Below are 22,109 nucleotides of genomic sequence, written 5' to 3'. Positions count from 1 at the left end.
CAACATCACCAACAGAAATTACAACTGATCAGTGCATAGGTACAAGTTAGAATGTAAAAACGAAATTTGCATACAAAGGTTCAACATCATCTCTTACGGGAGAACGGTTTTCTTGTTCAATAAAAAACGAAGGGAGCTCCATAACACCGTGAGCCAAATGGATGGGGGCGCGACATACGTTAAGGCGGAAAAAAAATAAGCTAAAATGATAAATTTGGTACGTGATGACGCTTGTTGTCATGTTTGTTTTTCTTTGAATCCACGCAACAGCAACAACATGTTTCTTAAATTAAAAAAAGTTAACCATTCTTAACAGTTTAAAAAAAGTTTCACTTCTCAAGATAAGTAGGTTCAGAGTTAAACCGGTGAAGGTGTTGAATAGTAAATTGTTGTGTCTGCACCTGCAATTAAAAAAATTGTCACTTTGAAGTCATAAACCGTGACAAAACGTGATCAAAAGGTTTACCAAGAAGCGGAGAACTCTTCTAAGTTTCTAAGCGTTGATATTTTAAAAGAGCTGTCATCATATCTACCCGCACTTTTAGAATAACCGATAAGGTTCGTTCATATACTTTTTTCCACGGGAGTAAGTACGTAATTAACGAGCTTTACTTACATTTTTCCTAAAAAAAAAAAAATGGTTGATATCGTTCGTGGATTTATGCCAGTTTCTCTGAAAATGTTTTATGCTCAAGTATTACGATTTCAGAAACTGACCTCCTCTCTTTCAAACATAGATTATCGTGAGGGCGCATTCGTAAAAGATCGGACTCCACGGAAGGATGGGCGATGACAATTTGTAAGAGTGAAAGCAGAATAATGAATAATAGATATTAGATGCAAAAAAGGATTAATTATTTTGTTTAATCAGTTCCAAGAAAAGAACACATCAATGAAGCTTTTTCGGTACCTTAAAAAAAATTATTTTTAACCCCGGGAGTATCTCTTGACTGTGTAATCTGATCGTCCACCCTCCCCCACTTGAGGTTTGTCCAAAGAAGGAGTATTGTTGACGGCGGTTACTGTGTGATGGATGTCCTCCCCTGGGGTGGTTGCTGGGTGGGAATTGGCCCTGAAAAGCCCCCATGGGGAGTGGTCAGTTAACATCTATGTATCTATGTAAGGCGTTACCAGAGTCGATAACGACTTCCTTCATTATTGGTCCAAGGCATTAAATAAATCTTCTGGACAAAATATTCTTTATTAGAGATTTTACAGCATGGAAAATTGCAGTTTATACAATAGTTCGATATAAACGATACTATAATCATTAAAAATACATGGCGTTTGAAATTATAATGCGGATTTAAAGCAGCATTATCCTGGGTACCCTGTTGGGTGGTTAAGATAACCAATGAAACCCTGAGGGTATTCAGTTTGACTCAGGTTGTAAGGGGTTACGCGCTTTACTTTTGATTGTCCTCCTTGTACTCCCTTTGATCGTTGGTAATGGTCTAAAAAGGAAGAGAAGAGAGACGCCTTTGAGACAAAGACAATTTTTAAGATTGAGAAGGCTAACTAGTTAAGCAAGTGTGGACTCAAGCCACGTGACCTAAAACGCGCCGAATCTTATCCAGGTATCCGTGGCATGCGGTGGCTGAGAGTTCTGCCATGCCCCCTTCCCCCACCCTCTAATCTCGTTCCCAGATCCTACCGTGTAACTGTAACTGAAATGTAGGCGATGGTCGTGAAAGGTCTGGGCACGAAACTAATTAGTCTCATCTGGATGGAAGGCTGAGTTGTTTCTCCATCGCACACATAGAAACGAAAGCAATTGTTTGGTGATTTAAGAATTGAAGAATTCGAGGATGTTTCAACTTTGGTCTTCGCTCTTAAAATAAGCTAAAACACATGGAAACCGGTTAAAGGAAAAACAACTTTTTTGGATTCTCCCTAACCTTGTATTGCAGAGAGAGGTCGTGCAGCAGTCAAGATGACAAACCACTTTTTTTTCGTGATCGTGTTTCTGTTCACAAAAGAAGTGCGTGCATAGACCGTCCATGAAACAGGACTTTGCAAACTCGTGCACAGTGTTTCCATTGGTGAGCGTTGCTGTTCTTCGGACTGACATACAGACGTCCAGAATGCCACTACAGTTACGGGGAGTAACGTTACGTGTACAATCGGCCCCAGACTTCTGTGAGTAACATGTATGGCACATCAACGACAGGCCTGAAAACATGGAGAAGAAAATTAAGAAATCGTACCGTAGTTTACAGCTCCTCTCTGAGCACGAAACTGAAGGATTTGTGGAAATCATAAATATTAAAAAATGACACAGCAACAACATTTCCACTCTTTTAGCTTAAAGTTGATAATAGCGACATACAAAGATTACTGTCCTATGACCGGCTGAAATCATTTGAGTACAATAGATCGCAGGCCCCGATCAATCACAAAGCGCACATTTATTGCGTAACAGACAAATGGCGCCGAGCTCGTGTCGGAATTTATGAAGAAAAACTTTAATTATACCTAAAGGAGTGGCAGATAGCTTTAAAATTCTAAAGGATCAAGCTTCCAACAGTATTTCCGCGAAACGTGCGAATCGAAAAGATAAGAGTTAGGCTGTGTTTTTTACCACCCTTGGCTGTCAGTCAAAAATATTTGCACATGCCGAAATGTTTTGTAGACAGGAGATTGAATTGTGTTAAACAATTGGAAAAGAATCAATAACACTTAAATTTCTAGATACTGACAAAACACTTGCAATTCCCTGCCGCTTTAGACTGAAATTTTTTTATTTCAATGCACTGATTTATCCCATTCTCAAGTCTATACAAATATTCATCTGTAAAAGAAAAAGTGATCATTGAATGTTCTGAACATAGTGAAGCTAGCCCCACCAGTGCATCAGCTCAATAATTTCTGTAATATCACAGAAAATATTATTCACTGACACTGTTTGCTCAACCCTTTACTAGGAATTTTTGAGCCAAAATCAGTGCCTGTTGCCAAACGGAAGCATTACGGGGCTTGTTGCCACAGTTTCCACATGTTCCCCTCTCTTGTATTTTTATCTTTTTCTGGATAAGACGTGAACATGAAACTTCACCTATGTCAAAAAAATACCTGAAACACTGAATAACAGGCAACAGGTAATTATGAACCTGCCACAGAAGAATTTGGTAAAACTTTTTGAGTTATTAGCAGACATTTAAACCCCATTGTTAGCTGGTTATTTAATGTCATATCAGTGGTGCGCATTCTATCCATTTTGTGAATTTTCTCTACTGTTTTGCGCGAAGTTTCGCCGTATTACCCAGAAGGGCTAAAATTAAATTTGCTTTCCTCTAAATCTGCCTTACCTGTGCCCAGTAAACTAATAAAGAAGAGGGTGTAGATCAGAGGTCTTTCCATTTTTGTGAAGTCTCAAGCTAAACCTGCAAACCGACCTGGAATCTCAATGCTGTGGACGTTCACAATGGCGGTAAGACTCTCGCTCACTGCTGACTAGCCGAGCTGAGTGCAGGTATTAAATCAATAATGTCACGTGGTTTTTGCTGTAACATCAACTGTCAGTTTAAAAAATCAATTCCTGTTTATGTCAGCACTCCCTGAAGTGACGGCGAGAATAAACTACATTTCAAACACGATCGATGTTTCCCTTCCAGAAAAAAGCACAAGAAGCATAAATTCTAAAACGCTAACTTTAGATGATCATCATGAACCAAGTCGTATTATTTCACAAATTTGCAATCATTACCCAACTGGATATTCCTTCTCCGCGCTTATCATGTATGATACTGTGTGTGGATGGAAGTGAACATCTCAAAACTTCCTTTGTAGAGGTCTCCTGACTTTTTCCTGAGGGGAAGTGCTTTGAGTCATTTTTGTTTTTCGACTCTTGTACACGATTTAGATTAAATAAAACAATTATTAGCAACTTTTTTAAAGCTTTATTGTCTTGATTCTTTCTTTTCTTCTTTAACCTCAGCTGCATAACTTTACAAGAAAGACCGATTTTAATTTTCATCTTTTCCTCAGGAAATACACGCCTATGAACTCTTCCGTTTGTGGTTGAAATGCTCGCATTCTGAAAGAAACTGTTGCAGCAGTGCTTTAAGAATACGAAAGACTGAAATTATTTTCAAGGTCAATCAAAGGTGACCAAAAATACTCTTCGCACCAAAACCATTTTTCTCAGAAGAAGAAATCCTCGTCTTTCAGCGTTATGCTGGTTGGCCGGAAAGAGTTCGGGGAATAACGACTTGTACTGACTTGAAGATATTTTCCAACCGTGTTCGCCCAACTCAAAGACTTCCTGTCAGTTTTACAGGATATTTAAAGACTCCTCAGTCACAACTGCAATGATCGATTAACTTCCTTTTTTCTTTACAAGCTATTGTTGTTGATATCATACTTTATTTTAATACAGTACACCCCAAAGGCGTGTGTTTGTATTATTGGAACAAGCGAGAAAGTAGTGTTGATCATTATAAGCTTAACAAGTGTTTATTCCATGCGATAATCAGCGTGTGCGAATCTTGTTTGAACCAAATTTTTTCACGAATTCGTAGAGTCAAAACAACGAAGTCTAAGAGAGCTGGCTTATATTTGGTTCGGGCGCCTCGCAAATTTGAGTGTTTTGTTTACTCTCATCCTAGCTTTGTCCGAAGTGTTTTCTTATGGACCTTTATTATTCCTTCGCGAGAAAATTCCAACTCGATCTCGATGCAACTGCATCTTTTTTTCTTCTAACTAGTTTTGAAACATGATATTGATCCAGCTGCGATATTTTAAATTTACCCTGTTTACAATCACGCTTTGTTAAAACTAATAGCTCTCCAAAGATGGAAAGGAAAGGGTCTTATCATTTCTAACTACGTACTGGGGGCAACATCAATCTTTATCTTTCAACACATGCTGAACATAAGATTTGTCGAATAAAGCACGGAAAGGTGATCTAATGTTGCCATTTTAATTAGTTTTGTGACAAAAATCTTGTGCCCTGTTTGATTTTAATTGGGCTGCAAAAATTTCCGGCTTCGCTAACTCTAAGAAACGGATAAAGTCAAATGTGTCTATTTCTTCTGTGTTGTCTAATCATTTCTCTTGTCGCCTTCTTTTGTAATGTTTACCCTTACGTAACTGATGTCTGCGGCTGAATTCATGGGTTCGTGCTGAATATAAAGTTAATCTTAACATCCCGTTTGGGTTAGGGTTAAAATGAAAAGGAAGCTCCGTGGATTTTTCTGTTATGAAAAATAAGTTCCCTTTAACCGAATCAAAAAGGAGAGTGTACAGTGTAGTCATGTCTCAGAAATATGCAGAGCATCCTTAAGTTCAGGTACACTTTCATTTACTTTCTAAAAGTAAAGTCGACTGCTTTCCCTTCATATCCTTAGACACTGACATCTTTGTAAGATCCCTTATTGTAAGAGATCGTGGGGCTTTGGAATTCTTCTACGAAATCTGTTGAGAGAATATGCATTCTGATCCCTCCGGGAAGAAAATTAAATAATTTTCGGACGTCCTCACTCTGATGTTCGGATAATCGATATCGTTTTCGTCGATCTTCGGAAGTTATGGCTTCGGGTTCTATGTGGGAGGGGGCAGGGGGAAAGAAGAAAAGGAATGACATGCCTAGTTTACGAGTGCTCGTGAAATTAAAATCGTTTTTCCCAAATTGTACATTTGTTCAGGCCTTTAAATATGCCAACAGGCAAAACTGCGGCACACTGTGGAGCAAGATGTCAATGCAGGGCTTGTGGAGTGACTAAACAGGGACATTTGTGGACATATTATAAGGACTGTGTCGGTGAAACAAATAATCCAACCTTCCGCTTGTTAGAGCCGCGATGAAGAAATTGCTTTGAGCTTCCGAGGGAAGTGAGCCACAAAGAAACTAATGCAGTCATATTTGATCTTCTTATCAATTCATTTAATTGTATATTACGTATGTTTTTCCTTTTTAATATCTGGATTGTTTTGTCCGTTTAAAAATTTCTTTATTGATATCGTTTAGTCAAAGCACTGTCCAAATCTTTGGTTTATCATAACTGACACTGATGCTAAAACCTCATTTCTGATGGAATCGTTTTGCATAATAAACGACTGCCGACAAGGAGACATCCGTCCCACTGGAAAGCTAACGGTAAGGTGTTTACACAGCTAAATTTTTCAATCCGAACAAAATGTCCTTTATTTACTCACGTTGAGGTCGTTGCCTGCTGTCAATTAGTGGGTTCAGCTGTTATTTCTCCAGGAAAACAATTTTTATTCTAAAGACCAGTTTTAAGCTCGCAGTATTTCGGCCATTATCTGTCCCTGTATGTGGAAGGGAATCATATAAAGCTTGGTGTACTTAAACGCAAGTTACACAGGTTGTAACAATTAATACGCATTCTCTAAATCAAAAGATGGTCGGCATAAAAATGCAAGTCTTTATATTTGCATCCTGGAACATTATTTGATTTTAACTAAGATAACTGGTGAGGTTTCGACGCAAAAGAATGGAAGGGAAGAACACAAGTAATACCCAAGAATTGGAGGACGATCCTCTCGGGCGAACACCATTGCAAGTTGGCATCGAAGTAACCATTGCAGTTTTAATATGCATCGCCTGCATTGTTGGCAACTTCGTAGTTGTGGTCGCCATTCATAAAACTCCTCGTCTCAACACTATCACTAATATGCTGGTCGAGAATCTTGCGTGGACAGACATTTCCATGGCAACGCTGCACCTGCCATTTTGGATAGCTAGCATGCGCAGTGGTTATAGGTTATTAGGTCCGGTGGCTTGCAAATTTGTTGGCTTTTTCGAGCTAGTCTTTGGCACAGCATCGCTTCAAACGATGGCAGGAATTGCAGTTAATCGATATTTCAGCATCGTGAAAAGAAATTTGTATGTAAAGTATTTTTCAGACCGTAAAACAACGTATGGGATTATTGTTTCCTCGTGGGTTTTTCCTCTCCTTGCATGTAGTCCGCCTCTGTATGGCTGGGGAACTATAGAATTTTGTGACAAATTCACCGATTGCACCATGGGATGGCACTTGAAGGATATCTCCTACATTATATTTTTACTGACGGTAGCAATTTTTATAACAATGATCATCATAATCTACTGCTATTCCACCATATTCAGATTTGTAAGACAAAGATCCCGCCAGCTTCAAACTCACAACAATTTAGGTGATCAAGACTATCAACAAAGGAAAGCAACAACGGAAAAAGAAAATAAGATAATCAAAGTATTCGTGGCTGTAGTTTGTTTGTACACTTTGTGCTGGACACCAGTTTGTGTTGTTGGTTTTTGTGAATTGTTAGGCTATACAGCCCCCCGTTTCGTTTATATTATTGTTTATTACATGATGTTTTCAAGCAGTTTTTGTAATCCGATAATCTACGGTGCGTTCAATCCACAGTTTAGGATGGCTTTCAAACAAGTACATGCTGCTCTGAATACATCAGAGGGTAAACCTTCAGGAAGGTCAAATTCAGCCCATGGGGAGTCCAGTGGGGGGGGTCTGGTCAGGGCGAGAGGAAGAACAAATCTTGACAAGGTTCTTCCAAAAATACAGCGAACTGAAACGAAACTTTAAGTCAGTCTATTCTTCATTATTAAAAACTGGATCATTGGATAATGCCATTCAAGACTTTTTATTGGCTTAGCCATTATGGTATATTAGCCAATATACCATAATCTACAAATATGGTAAGAGTAAGCGTCAACTTAAAATTAAAAGGGAGCTAAAAAATTTAAGATTTGGTAAGATTTGTCTTATATCTTGGGGGCGTTTTTAATAAAACAATTATCGATTTGAATCACGGGTTTCGTGAGGTAGTTGAATGAGGAGGTCAAAATTGTGTTTTATGGAAAGTCTTTTCTTTTATAGAAAATCTTTTCTATGAGTCGAAATCTTCCGACATTAGGTTTAAGTTAACCAGCATTTTTAGTTACTTATGAATTATCCATGAACCGCAGAAGATGATGTAATGAGGCAAATTATCAACCACAGGAATAATTATCCTGTCGCTTAACACAGGTTCCATAGATTAGTATGTGTAATCAAATGGCGACGAGTGAAATTAGGAAATAATTTCACGCTCTTAAAATTCGGATAGTTTCCCAAGCCTTTAGGCGAGGGAAATAATCAGAATTTTGAAAAAACGCAAGTGAAATTATTTCCTAATTTCACAAGAAAACCATTTGATTACCTTTTAATATCGTGAGTGACAAATTACGTTCACAACCGCAATTGTTTTTACTGGTTTATTCCATCGAAAACCGAGAAACATGAAGAAGAATATAGTTTTCGTTTAAAGCATACATTATACATTTAATTATACATTTCGTTTAAAGCATACATACATACAAACCACAGGAATAATTATCCTGTCGCAAGTGCTGATAGTCACAGTCACAAACTGATTAAGGTTCCTATCCTTTAGGCATTGTGGAAAATAGCATTGATAAGAAGTCACTATCATCTATCGTGAAAGGCAGATTTAAAGAATGTTTTGTATAATACTCTTATTTTAATCAATAACTGTTTTCCGAAGTGGAGGTGGTTGGTAGCGGATTTTTACCGAGCCAAGTAACGGCGAGTCAAATATCCGCCACAAGCCACCGACACTGAGGAATGTATAAATATACATAATACAAAAAGACAATAAATTAATAAAAAGATCAGATATGAGTGTTACAGTTTCATGATAGATGGATAGATAGATAGATAGATAGATACTTTATTGGGCACAGAATCCATAAAGCAAAATCACTTATTTACAATGAAGCTGTGCATCTAAAATATTAAGATACACACACAAATATGTATGATGCACGATCCTCGCAGTAGAGAGCGCTATTTATGGAACAGCGAAAATCAGACCTGAAAAAAATCAGGCCTGTACGGGATTCGAACCACTGACCTCTGCGATACTAGTGCAGCGCTCTACCAGTTGAGCTAACAAGCCAACTGGGAACAGGCCGTTAAGTTGATTCGTAATAAACCTGTGATGATAAATCACACACAAATATATATATTAACACAATATAAACATTAAAATAAATAAATAAATAATCCTTTTCCCGTGTTCCGTTAACAATAAACCTAAGATGCCGAATTATATAGATTATTACAAGTTATTTAGGCCAATAGTTATTTACAAACTCTTTTTAAGTGTCAGGGAGCATTTTGTGGCATGATCAAGGTTGATTGTATCTAAGATTAACATTGTAGCGTAAGTTTCTTTGAATTTCACTTCATTCGAAGACTCAAAGTAATTCCTTCATCATGGCTCTAACAAGCGGGAGGTTGGATTATTTGTTTCACAGACACAGTCTTAATAAAATATCTCCAAATGTCCCTGTTTTGTCACTCTACAAGCCCTGCATTGACATCTTGCTCCACTTTGACCGACACAGTGTACTTGCACTTGGCAAGTGAGTCACTCAGCCGCAATTTCACCAGTTGACATATTTAAAGGCCTGCACAAACGCACAATTTGGGAAAAACTTTTTAAATATCTTCGGCACCTATAAATTAGCCATGTCATTTTCCCCTGCCCTCTTCCACCCAGACCCCGAAGCCAAAAATTCCGAAGATCGACGAAAACAATATAGATGATCAGGACATCAGAATTAGGACTGCGAAATTAATTAATATTGTTTTTCGAGGAATCATTCTGATAAACCAGAAACACTGACAATGACGTTGGCCTTTTAACGTTTTCAAAAAAATTGATTACGTAAAGAGAAACATTCAGAAACACACACACACACACACACACACACACACACACACACACACACACACACACGAGACAGAATAATATTCATACATGACATACTCAAAAAAATGCAATAACTGAGCCAACGATCGTAGCGATCAAAACTCAGCGGTTACTCTATTGCATCAGTTTTACACATGGTGGATTTGCGAAAGACTGTTTTTGCCTCTTGAAAGTTTCCTTCTTCGTCAAAATGCCGATCAGTTGTAGATTTTACAAACACAAGTACCCAGAAATCGACGATGTCGTGATGGTGAACGTTCGAAGCATCGCTGAAATGGGAGCGTATGTGAATTTGCTTGAATATAACAACATCGAAGGAATGATCCTTTTGAGCGAATTGTCAAGGAGAAGAATTCGCTCGATTAACAAACTGATCAGGGTTGGAAGACATGAGTGTGTGGTAGTTATTCGCGTAGATAAGGACAAAGGTTTGTTGGTGTTCTTTTTAAACGTAAATTTCTCAATTAGAGAAAAATATTAAATTTTTTCGATTAGCCACCTACAGTGCATGCGCACTTGGGACATCCACCAGAAATTTGTAACCTTTATTAGATAGTGAAAACATCATCGGCCCTGATTGTTGTAGTTATTTTATTATTTCAGTATAAACCTTGGAAAGATTTCCACATAACCCCAGACATTAATTATACATTCCATTTCATAAAGACTAAATATAAAGGTTTCTCTGCAACACTATGCATAATTAATGTATGGGGTTATATGGCAATCTTGCCTAAACCTTGTTTGCTGAAGTGAACATGACCATCCTGCAAATTGGAGGTTCTATTTTTCCTGCTAATTAACAAGAAGTGTTAATGTTGTCTTGGTTTCTAGTGCATGCATATTGGCGTGAAATTCATTAGTCATTAACCTAAAAAAGAACTCGTCTTTTTATAATTCTATTGTAATAACTAGTATTATTAGCCAGATGGGCTTCGTAAAGTACAAATAATGCATGAGACAAGTACAAATATCATGTGATATTTGTGCTCCACAAATATCCATGGAATTTGCCCACTCTGAAATAACAATTTGATGTGTTGGATAAATCTCTTATCAGATGTTTTGTTGTGTAGTACTGCTGAATATGTTTACTTGTTGTTTGTATTTATTTTTTGTTTGACTATTTGTTACATATTTTTTTTGTGGCATGAAGCAAATCCTTTTGAATATTAGACATTCATATTGTTATCACTAATTGAAATTTTGTTTCCTTGGTACATAAAACCGCAGTAAACAACAGCTTTTAATATTTACTACAGAGTAGTCATTTCCCACAGACATTCAAATTGCAAAGAAGGCAGTAATACCACAATTTTAACTGATGTCCAATATTTTGACAGGATATATTGACCTATCCAAGAGGAGAGTGTCTCCAGAAGAAATCAAGAAATGTGAGGAAAAGTTTACTAAAGCAAAAGCTGTAAGTCTCACAGATACTAGTTTTGAAGACTCTTCTACTGAGTTGAGTTAGTTGAACAGATAACTGATAATTAACAGATAACTGTCATTATGAAACATTAATCTGTTTTTAGAGTTTATGAAATCAATCTTCACCTCATTTTTCCTCCATTTATTTTGTTGCTTCAGGTGTACAGTATTCTGAGGCACTGTGCAGAGATCTTAGGATATGAGACAGACCGCGAATTAGAGGAGCTGTATGAGAAGACAGCTTGGTATTTTGATGAGAAGTGCAAATCACCAGGGAGTTCATATGAGATGTTCAAATTAGCTGTTGGGTGAGAAAATTTTGAATAGGAGTTGATGGCTGCCGAGTCTCATAGATGGTACATTCACCAAAGATACCCCACAAAATATTGAGAAGAAACCTAAGGGTGAACACTCCACAAAATATAACCTGATCAAGAATGGTTTTTACTGTACCAATAGTTCACACACTTTTTTGGGGGGTAATGCTGTATTTAGAACCTTAGAATTTTCCAGCTGGCTTTGATTCTGATCTCTTTTTCTAGAAAACAAATCTCTCTGGTTGCCCTATCAGTTAAGTGAGCAAGAGATCATTTTTTGCAAACAAAACTTGTATCTAGCTCTGATGATGACTAATGAATTTAAACTTCAGAGAATTTTTTGCAGACAATTATATTGCTAATGGCATTACAATGAATACAGCATCGTGAATTGACTCAGGCCAGAACCTGGGTCCAACTGGAAGAATATTACATGTGGGGTGTACCTTTGCCCTAAGACTGAAGTACTTTTATCCTATTTTAGGGATCCATCATTGCTAGATGAATTGGATCTTGATGAAAAGACGAAATCCACCTTACTCTCTAACATAACGAGAAGGCTTACTCCCCAAGCTGTCAAGATCCGTGCTGATATTGAAGTGTCGTGTTATGCCTATGAAGGCATTGATGCTGTGAAAAATTCCTTGTTAGAAGGACTGAAGTGTACATCAGAAGATGTTCCTATCAAGGTTGGTGTATGTTTGTAGGAGAATGGCGGCTTTACAGTTAGCACACTATTTTCTTGACAAAGAAAATTTGGGTTAATCAGATGAGCTGATGATGTAAATTGGCCACTTTTCCAAGTATCTAAAACTAATCTGATTTTTTCAAGCATTAGCCCCTTATCAGAGCCTGACATACAGTATAAAGAGGTTCAGGATTGAGACTTAGCTGGGTCATTGTGTTGTGTTCTTGGACAGGACACTTAACTCTTACAATGCCTCTCTTCCCCCAGGAGTATTAATTTGTATCAGTTGCATCAGTGAGCTGTCTGAGAAACCTGATGAAATTCTTGTTGGGGGGGGGGGGGAGGAGAGGGAAGGGGGAGGGGAGTTGGAGCTGGGGTTATATTAACCTCTGGTTGATTGGTATCCTATCCAAGGATAGTGGTTGTGCCTCCAGGCACTTTATTACAGAAACTGGGATAAGCTCTGGCAGTAAGGGCCAACAGGCTTATGTGAAAAGGAACACTTAAGGAGAAGTTAGATGAAACTGTAGATTTTCAGTCTGATTAGTAAAAGAATTGTCTAGGGATTAGTTTGGCATTGTGTACATATCAAGCACCTTCACCAACTTTGGACGAGTTTTCTACTTTGCTATTCTTTCCTTTGATTGAGAATGAATATGGAACCCCAGACTGGGATGGTTTGCTTTAATAGCTGTTTATTAAAAAGAACTAGAACAAATCTGGCTAATGCTCAGTAGTGTTTGGCATTGGCAAAGTGAACCAAAAAAAGCTTTCAAAATGTCAATACCCTCACTGTTGAATTGGGAAAATACAGTCTGATCACTTTAAGTTGTCCTCCTTATTTTTAGATAAATTTGATAGCAGCACCTCTTTATGTGATTACAACAACAACATTGGATCGGGATGAGGGACTCCAAGCCTTGACAAATGCTGTGGATGCCATTAGAACCACCATCAAAAAATTTGGAGGAGATTTTATTGAAAAAGCTGCTGTAAGTTGAAGCTTCTTTGATTTTGAATCTAATAATTTTTTTTTCAAATGCTACATTATTTACAAAATTGAGCAGGTTTCTGCTTTTCAAACTTGTAACATAAACAATAATCAGCCTTGCTGTGGTTCTGATATCACATTTAAGGAAAGCCCTTGTAGTAAAATATACATACTATTATTGTTATTATTATTATTATCATTACATGCCACTCCAAATAAGAACAAGATAACAGGCAGGATTTTCCATTTGAGAGTTTGGGCAGGTCACAATCTGACTAGCATCTTGAGTAACGATAATCATTTGTCTATTGATGTTACCTTTTGCATGACAACAATGGGATTGCATGTAACTTAGGTTGCCCCTAGTTAGGATTTACATAAACTTTTCCAATAATTGGCTACAGGGAGTGCAATAACTGGCTATGCCTAAGAGATCCCTAAGAGTAGCTAGCTTAAAATTTTTCCTTACAATATCACCCCTGAATCACACAGTAAGGTTAGGAGAATAAAGGAAATGATCATCATCTGAAAAAGCCCTTGACTGTAAAGCAAAGTCTTCTTGTTAGCACCTTAGGAAGTGTACAAAGAATGCTCTGCACACTAACTATACTGATGTGAGGGTGTCAAGGGTTAAAGCAAAACCCAAACATGACTGTCAGCTCACAGGCAAAACAGGCGACAGCAAGAGGTCTTAGAGGCAACAGTAGACAGCAGGTAACCAGCTTTGAAATCCCTGCCTTAGCTATGCCTCAGATGAAGTCCTAAGCACTCCTACCTTTGAAGGACAAAAATCAGAATGTTACTAACATCTTTCCTGTTCAATATATATTTCAGCCAAAGGTTGTCACAGACAGTGACGAGGCTGAGCTTGCCAAGCAAATGGAAAGATTAGAAAGAGAAAATGCTGAAGTGGATGGTGATGACGACAATCCTGATGAGGAAGAGATATCAGAAGAGATCCATTAGTTTTCATATTTCTTTAAATTATCTGTTGAGCTTTATATTTTGCGTCTGTCATTTCCTCATTGTTTCATTTTGTGAGAGAACGCTGACAAAGTATCAGAAACTAAAGCATCTGGATTCTATACTTAGTTCTTATTAACCGAGCGAGAGGTCTGTATGGGAGAATCTTGACCGAGGTCGGCAGTACAGACCGAACGCAGTGAGGTCTGTACTGGCGACCGAGGTCAAGATTCTCCCATACAGACCGACCTAGCTCAGTTAATAAGATGTTTATTATATGGCTGTGTCTTACATGCCAATTTTTTATATTTGTTGTACCTTTTTTTCTAGACCGGTCTAGATGGCAAAATCTAGACTGCTTTCAATATTGATTTCAGCCAATCAAATTTGTGAATTTGGTAGTTCCCAGTCCTTGTGAGACACAGCCATATAATAATATTTAATACAGATGAGTGTGCACCTTGAATGTATCGTAGGTGTGGCCTTGACCCTAACTTCATACAGGCTTGGTAAAGAAGGATTGTCAATGTAGTCAGTCGTGAATGACTTTGCATGGTAAATGCTTGATTTGCAGATCTACTTGTATTTGAGTTAATCTCTTCAACAGGATATTCTGTCAGTCCATCAGAACTTGTGAAACTTTTACATGGCCATTAAGTAAATTCTATCAATTGTATAGAACAAAAAGTACAACGTGAAATAAAGAGAATGTTTCAACAAACTGAGAATGTGCTATGCAAATGATTATTGGATGTACATGTAAATTAAAATACTTAGAGTTCTCTATATGAGAAAAGAGTAAAATTTGTAAATGGAATCATGGTAGAGAAACCTGATTTTCCTTATCTCCCCAGGTCTTGAACAGAACTATGTGACGATAAGTTTTCTGCAGTTGTATTTTGCTTACCAAGTTAGCAAAGGTTTGAGGTAGCCAATGGTTCTGTCATTAAATTTGTTTCCTTGTGTAGAGCATCAAGAAATATTGTACTGACCGTTTTGAATTTTCAGTAAAGCAGGCCAATATCAGCCAGTTATGAAACAATCCCCAACTAATTAAGAGTCTACAGATCTCTCATAAGACCTGAGCTTGTATTTTGTATTTGTTGTTTGAAGATTACTTGTCAGATGCGAAAAAGAGGATTGCCAACAAGGCCCTAAGAGTGTGTTTTGTCATAAGCATCTCATGTCAATTAAGGACAAGTCTAATGACTGTTTCACAGTACACGCAAATCTGCCATGGACCTTGCAAAGGAGTTTCCTGTTGATTCCATTCAGAAGATCCTTGGTTTTAGAGCTCAAATATCATGGATTGCATTATACATGGCTAGTATTTAATGATTGTGAGATATTCCAAGTTTACCCTGCCTTCAAAACTCTCAAGTTTGTTACGTACTGTCTCCCCCCCCTCACTGCTATCATTTGAAGAGATTTTGAATGATTGAAATACATGCACTGGCTTGTGGAAGAGTACGTTAATTATCTTTCTAGTCAGCTCTGGTCACCTCGAGGGTTCTGAGAAATAAGATAAGAAAAAATAAATTTACTCCATAACTCTAACAACCATTGTCCACAGGTTCACTTTGCCTCCGGATTGGGTGACCTGTGGTAACGAATGCGTGACAATTCACTAGAGTCCAGGCTTTTCGTCTCTCTCGACCACTTCCGCTAAGGAACGCAACTATAAAAGGAATGCAGTGAAATCCTGAGATTTGTCGCGATTGAACTGTTTCCTAAAAGGTGAGGAGCTCCAATTAGGTACGATATGCCCACTCCTTTTATTAGAACACTGTTTGCAGGATAATGAAAAGCTCTCGCTCAAATCACACTTGCATTCTTGCTCTCTCCGCATAATTGACATATGCTTTAGGTTCTAGGAAACCTAAACTGATGGCATTTGTTATTCGTGTTTGTCTTACACTAAGTATGTTTACATTAGATTGAAAAGCTTCAAAATTCTTCTGTGCATTTGAAAGTTCACTTGACATGATCTCCGACAAGTGCAGTGCATACTGTGCCCAAAGTGTTTGATTAGAGAGATAACATCTCTCCGAAATGCCCCAAATTCCTGATTCCCGGGGTAATTAATTCGACGCATTTGTATCATGGGTGTGAAATCTCCGAGGATATCAACTTGTCTATTGCCGTTAGCGAACGATGATCCCAAGCCACTATCACCTGCCCTAAAGCATTTTTGTTGCAGCAAGCTGTTCAAGTACAGTTTTATTTGTGTGTACTATGAAAGAGAAGGTTTGTTTGGCAACGAGCTGACACGTCCTTAAAAACACTGCGGCAAAGTACCAGTCAAAATCCTTGTAGAATCACTTAAAAGGGGAGACGACCGGGTAGGTATCTGGTGTAACAAAGGGAGAGCTTTAGACAGACCAGAAATGGGAAATCGAAACAGCAGGCACAAGTGAAATTTCACTCATATCATCTTGGCATTAACTGTCAAAATTGATCACGCAAACATGATCCACCTAGGTAGCGGAGAAGTGTTGGTAAAAACAAGATGGTCTCATAGGCCCTGTTTAGGTTATGTAGTGAGGTCCCAATATTGTGCAAAACATTGTGATTCAAACCCTCCATAGAGTCTATGCATGCTCCTGATTTGTTTACAGGAAGTTCGTTCAGAAACCAGCCTCCCCTCCCCCCCCACCCACCCCCTCTCCCACCCATCCAAATACTTGAAACTACTTATTAACATTTAACATATATATAACATATATAACATATTGTTATATGGAAATGTAATTGATCTTAAGAGTGGATATTAGTGAGTTTAAAGATCTCAAGACAGGAAAAACATCACCTGGAAAAACATCACCTGAAAAACATCACCTGGAAAAACATCACCAAATAAATAAACTATCATTTCTCCTAAGAATTTTATTAGTGGGTCACTGTATTTACCATTTCTTATAGTGCAAGATCTCCCCCTCAACACAACATGTAAAATGCTGCATAAATTTCAAAGAAAAAATGTGACTAAATATCTCCATTAACGTTTTTGTTCAAAGAATACCTAAAAGTTCTGATTTCATTCGTTATTCTGCACAGGATGGTTCAAAAGTGTACTCCTGCATAATTATTGCTCTGCTCATTAAGTTTTTTGTCTTGCTGCCATCCACTTGCCTTTGCTGTCATTGTTCTTTTTGAGTCTCTATTATTCTGTGTTCACCATGTGGTGAGGTTTTTTGATATCACCTCATTCACTGCCCCTTGCTTGTTACATGAGTGAAACATTCTATAAGTTAGTGCTACACTGAAAATCATTTTCCAATCTGTAATGGCTCAGATTTCAATATTTTACAGAAAATATGGCAGAGACTGATACACCCACTGACATTATTGTTGTTCTTGGCTGCCGAACCAGTGATGATGGTTCTCCTTCGGAGATGTTGAAATCTAGAGTAAATCAAGCAGCGGAGCTGTACACTTCACTACGACAAAAAAAAACTGACTGTCGAGTTGTTGTTTCAGGATTCTGCGCACAAGATCAGGTATTCTCTGCTATGCCTTTCTAGGTAACAAAAACTAATTTCATTCTTTGGCTCAGAATAGACCTTGGATGACTGCATGACACACAACTATTCCACTCAAATTGGTTAATCTTACATATCTTTGCTTTGAGCAGGTGTGAAAGGTCTGATATAATTCCAAGGACAGCATCAAACTCACTAGGGTTTTTTTTCCCAAAACAAAAACTTGGATGAAAATGGGAGGCATGCTTTTCAAAGTGCTCACCCTTTATCTACTGATTTCCCCTGTGCAGACCATACTTGTTGCTGACCCTTTCCACCCCATCATCATGCAGTATGCATATTCTCAATACTGTTCTCTAAACATTTGCTAAGGTTCTAACAAGGAGCTCCCTAAGTCTTTGATTTATTCTCATGACCTTAATGTTTAACAAGGAATTATTTTCAACAGGTTGTGACAGAGGCCAGTGCCATGGAAAAATATGCAGTTGATAACAATCTTATTGATCCAAAACACATCATTAAGGAGGAACAGGCAAGCAGCACAGCAGAAAATTCCTATTACAGCCGCATTATTGTAGATCAGTTTGAGGCCAGTAATGTCCATGTTGTCACGACACAGTTGCACATGGAAAGAGCGAAGATATTTTTTGAAAGGGTATGCATGTTCTTATAACTTTGTGCACAAACGTAAATTATCCCACCCTAACAGACTTCCTGGATAGCCAGCATTATGGGAAGGCCCAGCCCTGTACTCTAACAATGCATGATCCTTTGGAGATCTTTGACTGAATATACAGATGTACAGCCTGCAAATGTTGTCCAGAACTAGAAGATTTATCTTTATTGAGAAGTCAACTGTAAATCCAGTCACTAATGGTAACAATTACTTAACAAATGCTCTGGGAGGGCAACAGTTTTGCTCACAAGGCCCTCTGCAGGGTGTAGGCAAATACTTCGGATGTAACCTCAAAAAATTCCTTTAATTCTTCTCACTAAAAGTATACAATTAAGTGTCTTTTTTTTTTCAGCTCTATTCACCAGACATTTACAATGTAAATTACTATGAGTGCACACATGAGATGAATGATGAAGAGAGGAAACATATGGAAGATAGAGAAGAACGTTTATTCCCCTTAATAGATGAACATATCAAAATAATAATGTCCAAACTTACACTGCCTGATGGAAAGATGATAGAAATCCTTCAGTCATCATTGGTTCCAACAGACGTGTTCAATCACGGTTTCACAACAAGATATGGCGGTGTCTCAACCTACAACACGTTATCCTCCCTTAACTTGATGTACAGTGATAAAAGAAGAGACCCAGATGTCAATGTCCAGGAGAATCGGCGTAGACTAGCCTTGACTGCGAGATTTGACCCTGAGAAATTTCGTGTAGCTAAATGTGTTCATGGGGCTGATGTGTGGGTGATTGGAGATCCACAACCAAACAGCTATGATGCCTTAGTGACTGATAACAGGCAAGTCACATTGGCAGCACCAGGTGCAGACTGTCCTGTGGTGCTGTTTTGTGATCCAGTGAAAAAGGTAAACATACACCACACCTGATAAAACCACTGTCAACCTATCAACCCTAAGAGGAAATAAACTTTTTAGATTAACTGAAGGTGTAAGGGCTTAAAATTTAAATACATTCAGGACTAATTATCTAATCTTTCTTTTTTTTGTTTTGGAAATTTTAGTTGCTCGTGTTTCAATTATGGTTGTTTTCAGGTTTGTGGTGTTGCTCACTCTGGGTGGCGTGGAACACTAGCAATGATTGATGCTGCTGTTGTTGATGTAATGTTGACAAGGTTTGAATGTAAAGTAAAAAATATTCAAGTTGCTATTGGACCTTCAATTGGCCCATGCTGCTTTGAAGTTGGGGAAGAAGAAGCTGAAAAATTTTCTGAAGCATTCAATGATGGTGTTGTGGTGCGAAAGGATGGTTCACCACGCCCATTTGTTGATCTACGCCTTTCCATCAGAATGCAACTTGAGAAAAAAGGAGTACTTCCAAAGAATATTGATGATGATACAAGGTAATTGGAAGAAAGGACTTATTAATAATTCCAATTTCCATATAATAAGTGAATTGGAAGTATTGTCGTCTAAAAAGTATTGAAGAAAGTTCATCAAAGTTCTCTTTTATTTTAATGTAATTAATTATTATGAAGTGCTGTATTTTCTCTGAAGAGGATGCAAACTAACCACAGGCCACCCACTCCCAGCCCTCACCTCTCATCTTGGTACACTGCAACAATTCAACAATGCATTCCCTTATCTTGTACTGAAAGTGGCTTTGTGAAATATAATGTATTGGTCTGCAAATTTTTAAGTGCAGCAATGGGATGAATTAGGTTTGTGGGCAGAATTCTCAATTATGGGTGCTACAGCAATATCCTAGAACAATCATTTGAGAACATGCCAGGTTGTTTTATTGTTAAAAGGCATCACTTTGTCTAATAATAATAATAATAAAATAATAATAATAATAATAATAAAATAATAATAATAATAATAATAAAATAATAATAATAATAAAATAATAAAATAATAATAATAATAAAATAATAATAATAATAAAGGTTTATTAGCATAAAATGGTGGAAAGGGGGCAACCCAGATTACCCCACAACTTGTGGATGGAGCACTGACAATTTACTGGAAGAAGAGAACATGCTTTTTTTTTTTGGTTTTTTCCCTATTTGCAGAGTAACTGATGATGCCTCAAAATCTCAGCACCCAACGCAATGTACAAAATGTGACCCCCAGCAAAGATTCTTCTCATTCCGACGAGATGGTACACAGTTTGGAACACAAGTTGCTTTTATAAGTCTCAGAGAATCAGATGATTCTGCCTGTAACATTTTATAATTTACCTGATCAATTAGTGAACTGAGTGGGAATTTTTGCCACATTAAAATTATTGTATAAATTGGATAGTGCATAGGAGAGGTCAAATACAAGGAAAAAACAGGAAAGCATGTTTTTTTTATTTCAATGTGTGTGTGCATTTAATAAATTGTGGTTAAGTCAGATTCTGCTATTGACACAATACAGCAATCTGATGTATGAAAGCTTTGAAGGAGTCTTGGACAATGAAACCCTAACTCACAACCTAAAATATATCATTAAGACAAAGGGGGCACTTTCCTCTTCATGATACTCTACTCTACTTTAGATAATATTTTCCTTCAGTTCAAAACCAGTATGTGTATATAAATAGCCACAAAAGCACTCCCTCTAGTCTCTGGCTCTTACATGTGTTCCAGCTACAATTAAATTAAGTGCTCAGCTCTAAGCACATTCTTTCTCGAAAGAGTCATAGAAAAGGCAAATACCACATTGCTACACCTACAATGAAGTAATTAAATTCCTTCTTCATCTCACAGCCAGTGTGTGCTTTTGTTGGCAGTAAAATCATTCACTTCAGTTTAGAACCACTTCATAATGTATCCCAGTTACAACAAAAGCATATTTCAGGCTGCCTGGTTGACTTTTATATTGGAGTCTGGCTACATAATGTTCAAGCATCAATTTTTAAGCCTTTTCAACATTTTCTTCACTGGAAAGAGTACGAAAGGAAGCAATTATAGTGTTAATAACAAATTTGGAAGTAAATTCTCTACAGGTGCATAATTGGAGAATGTGAAATGAATGTATTTTATAGAATGCAGATAGCTAAATTTTCTGCAGTAGTTTTTATTTTTAAACAAAGTGTAATTTAAGGGCAGAGTACTTTAATAAAGTTATTCAAGAGTTTGAAAGTGTGGTGTCTGAGTATTTGAAAATGCTGAATCACCTGTAATATGCTAACATTTCAGAAGTTATTCATATCAAAGCTTCAGATCCAAATTTTCAGTGCCATGATCCTAATTATTCGTAGGCTGGGAAGTGTTCTATTTGCTTTAAACTCTTTTACCCCTTGGAGTGTACAGCTTCTAACTTCTCCTTGTAACATCACCCTGAATTATACATTAAGGTTACGAGAAGAAAGGAAATGATAATCAGCCAGACGCTCTTGATCATTAAACAAGTTCTCCTTGTCTGCACCTCGGGAAAGTTAGATAAAAGGCAGTTTATGACTGCATGGATAGTAGTAGTGTTGCAGTTATGCAACAATGTATAGGGGTTGAAGAACAGCTGTCACTGATGCAAAAATTGAGGGAAAAGAAGGACTTGACTAGAACAGAGTTTATACACTGGTCAAGGCCAGGAACAGGGCTAGAAATTAACAGAATAGATATGTGTTTTAAATGTGTATCAAATATAACTTGTATCCCGGGATGATTCACAAGAGACACGATAGTCCAGTGTTTGGGGGAAGGTTTACAGACTTACACAACACCATAAGATAGTGCCCCAGGCGTGCACGAGTGCGCACGCATGCACACAAACACACAAAAAAAAAAACAGTAAGGAGAACATGCCCACTGATGTCAGGGTGTAAAGGGTTAACTGTGGCATTTATAACCTCTTCCATTGAATACC

General features: G+C 37.6%; 5 protein-coding genes across 9 annotated transcripts in view; 3 read left to right on the top strand and 2 right to left on the bottom strand.

Moving 5' to 3' along the window:
- Positions 1–1,182: 1,182 nt before the first annotated feature.
- LOC111326977 (uncharacterized) lies at positions 1,183–3,466 on the bottom strand. The gene is made up of 3 exons (XM_022931077.2): positions 3,309–3,466; positions 1,899–2,172; positions 1,183–1,454 (listed from the first exon to the last, which is right to left on the bottom strand). The coding sequence occupies exons 1-3, from the start codon at positions 3,358–3,360 to the stop codon at positions 1,373–1,375; spliced, it is 408 nt and encodes a 135-aa protein (XP_022786812.1). The 5' UTR covers positions 3,361–3,466; the 3' UTR covers positions 1,183–1,372.
- Positions 3,467–5,598: 2,132 nt separating this feature from the next.
- LOC111326940 (G protein-coupled receptor 161B-like) lies at positions 5,599–9,307 on the top strand. Its single transcript, XM_088743316.1, has one exon. The coding sequence runs from the start codon at positions 6,456–6,458 to the stop codon at positions 7,545–7,547; it is 1,092 nt and encodes a 363-aa protein (XP_088599442.1). The 5' UTR covers positions 5,599–6,455; the 3' UTR covers positions 7,548–9,307.
- A 543-nt stretch (positions 9,308–9,850) lies between these two features.
- LOC111326992 (eukaryotic translation initiation factor 2 subunit 1) lies at positions 9,851–14,852 on the top strand. Its single transcript, XM_022931094.2, has 6 exons — positions 9,851–10,169; positions 11,085–11,164; positions 11,332–11,480; positions 11,974–12,178; positions 13,026–13,169; positions 14,003–14,852. The coding sequence occupies exons 1-6, from the start codon at positions 9,932–9,934 to the stop codon at positions 14,132–14,134; spliced, it is 948 nt and encodes a 315-aa protein (XP_022786829.1). The 5' UTR covers positions 9,851–9,931; the 3' UTR covers positions 14,135–14,852.
- Positions 14,853–14,929: 77 nt separating this feature from the next.
- On the top strand, positions 14,930–21,385 carry LOC111326973 (purine nucleoside phosphorylase LACC1). 5 transcript variants are annotated; one of them, XM_022931068.2, is made up of 7 exons: positions 14,930–15,058; positions 15,705–15,868; positions 17,444–17,631; positions 18,062–18,268; positions 18,642–19,163; positions 19,350–19,657; positions 20,330–21,385. In XM_022931068.2, exons 3-7 carry the CDS (start codon positions 17,449–17,451, stop codon positions 20,490–20,492), a joined length of 1,383 nt encoding a protein of 460 aa, XP_022786803.1. In that variant the 5' UTR covers positions 14,930–15,058; positions 15,705–15,868; positions 17,444–17,448; the 3' UTR covers positions 20,493–21,385. The 5 variants fall into 5 exon arrangements, with proteins under 5 accessions (XP_022786803.1, XP_088599437.1, XP_022786801.1 ...); XM_088743311.1 differs by having other exon boundaries at positions 15,705–15,886; positions 18,062–18,145; XM_022931066.2 differs by having other exon boundaries at positions 15,705–15,886.
- Positions 19,070–22,109, bottom strand: part of LOC111326968 (protein tudor) — a 29,290-nt gene continuing 26,250 nt past the window's right edge. Inside the window, exon 9 of the mRNA XM_088743303.1 lies at positions 19,070–19,209. Within this exon, the coding sequence (XP_088599429.1) occupies positions 19,204–19,209 (6 nt within the window). The 3' untranslated portion in view covers positions 19,070–19,203. The remainder of the gene's footprint in view (positions 19,210–22,109) is intronic.

This window comes from Stylophora pistillata, chromosome 13, assembly GCF_964205215.1.
Source record: "Stylophora pistillata chromosome 13, jaStyPist1.2, whole genome shotgun sequence".
Classification (NCBI taxonomy): Eukaryota; Metazoa; Cnidaria; class Anthozoa; order Scleractinia; family Pocilloporidae; genus Stylophora; species Stylophora pistillata.
Note: the sequence above shows the minus strand (reverse complement) of the source record. Positions and strands in the feature narration are given on the sequence as shown.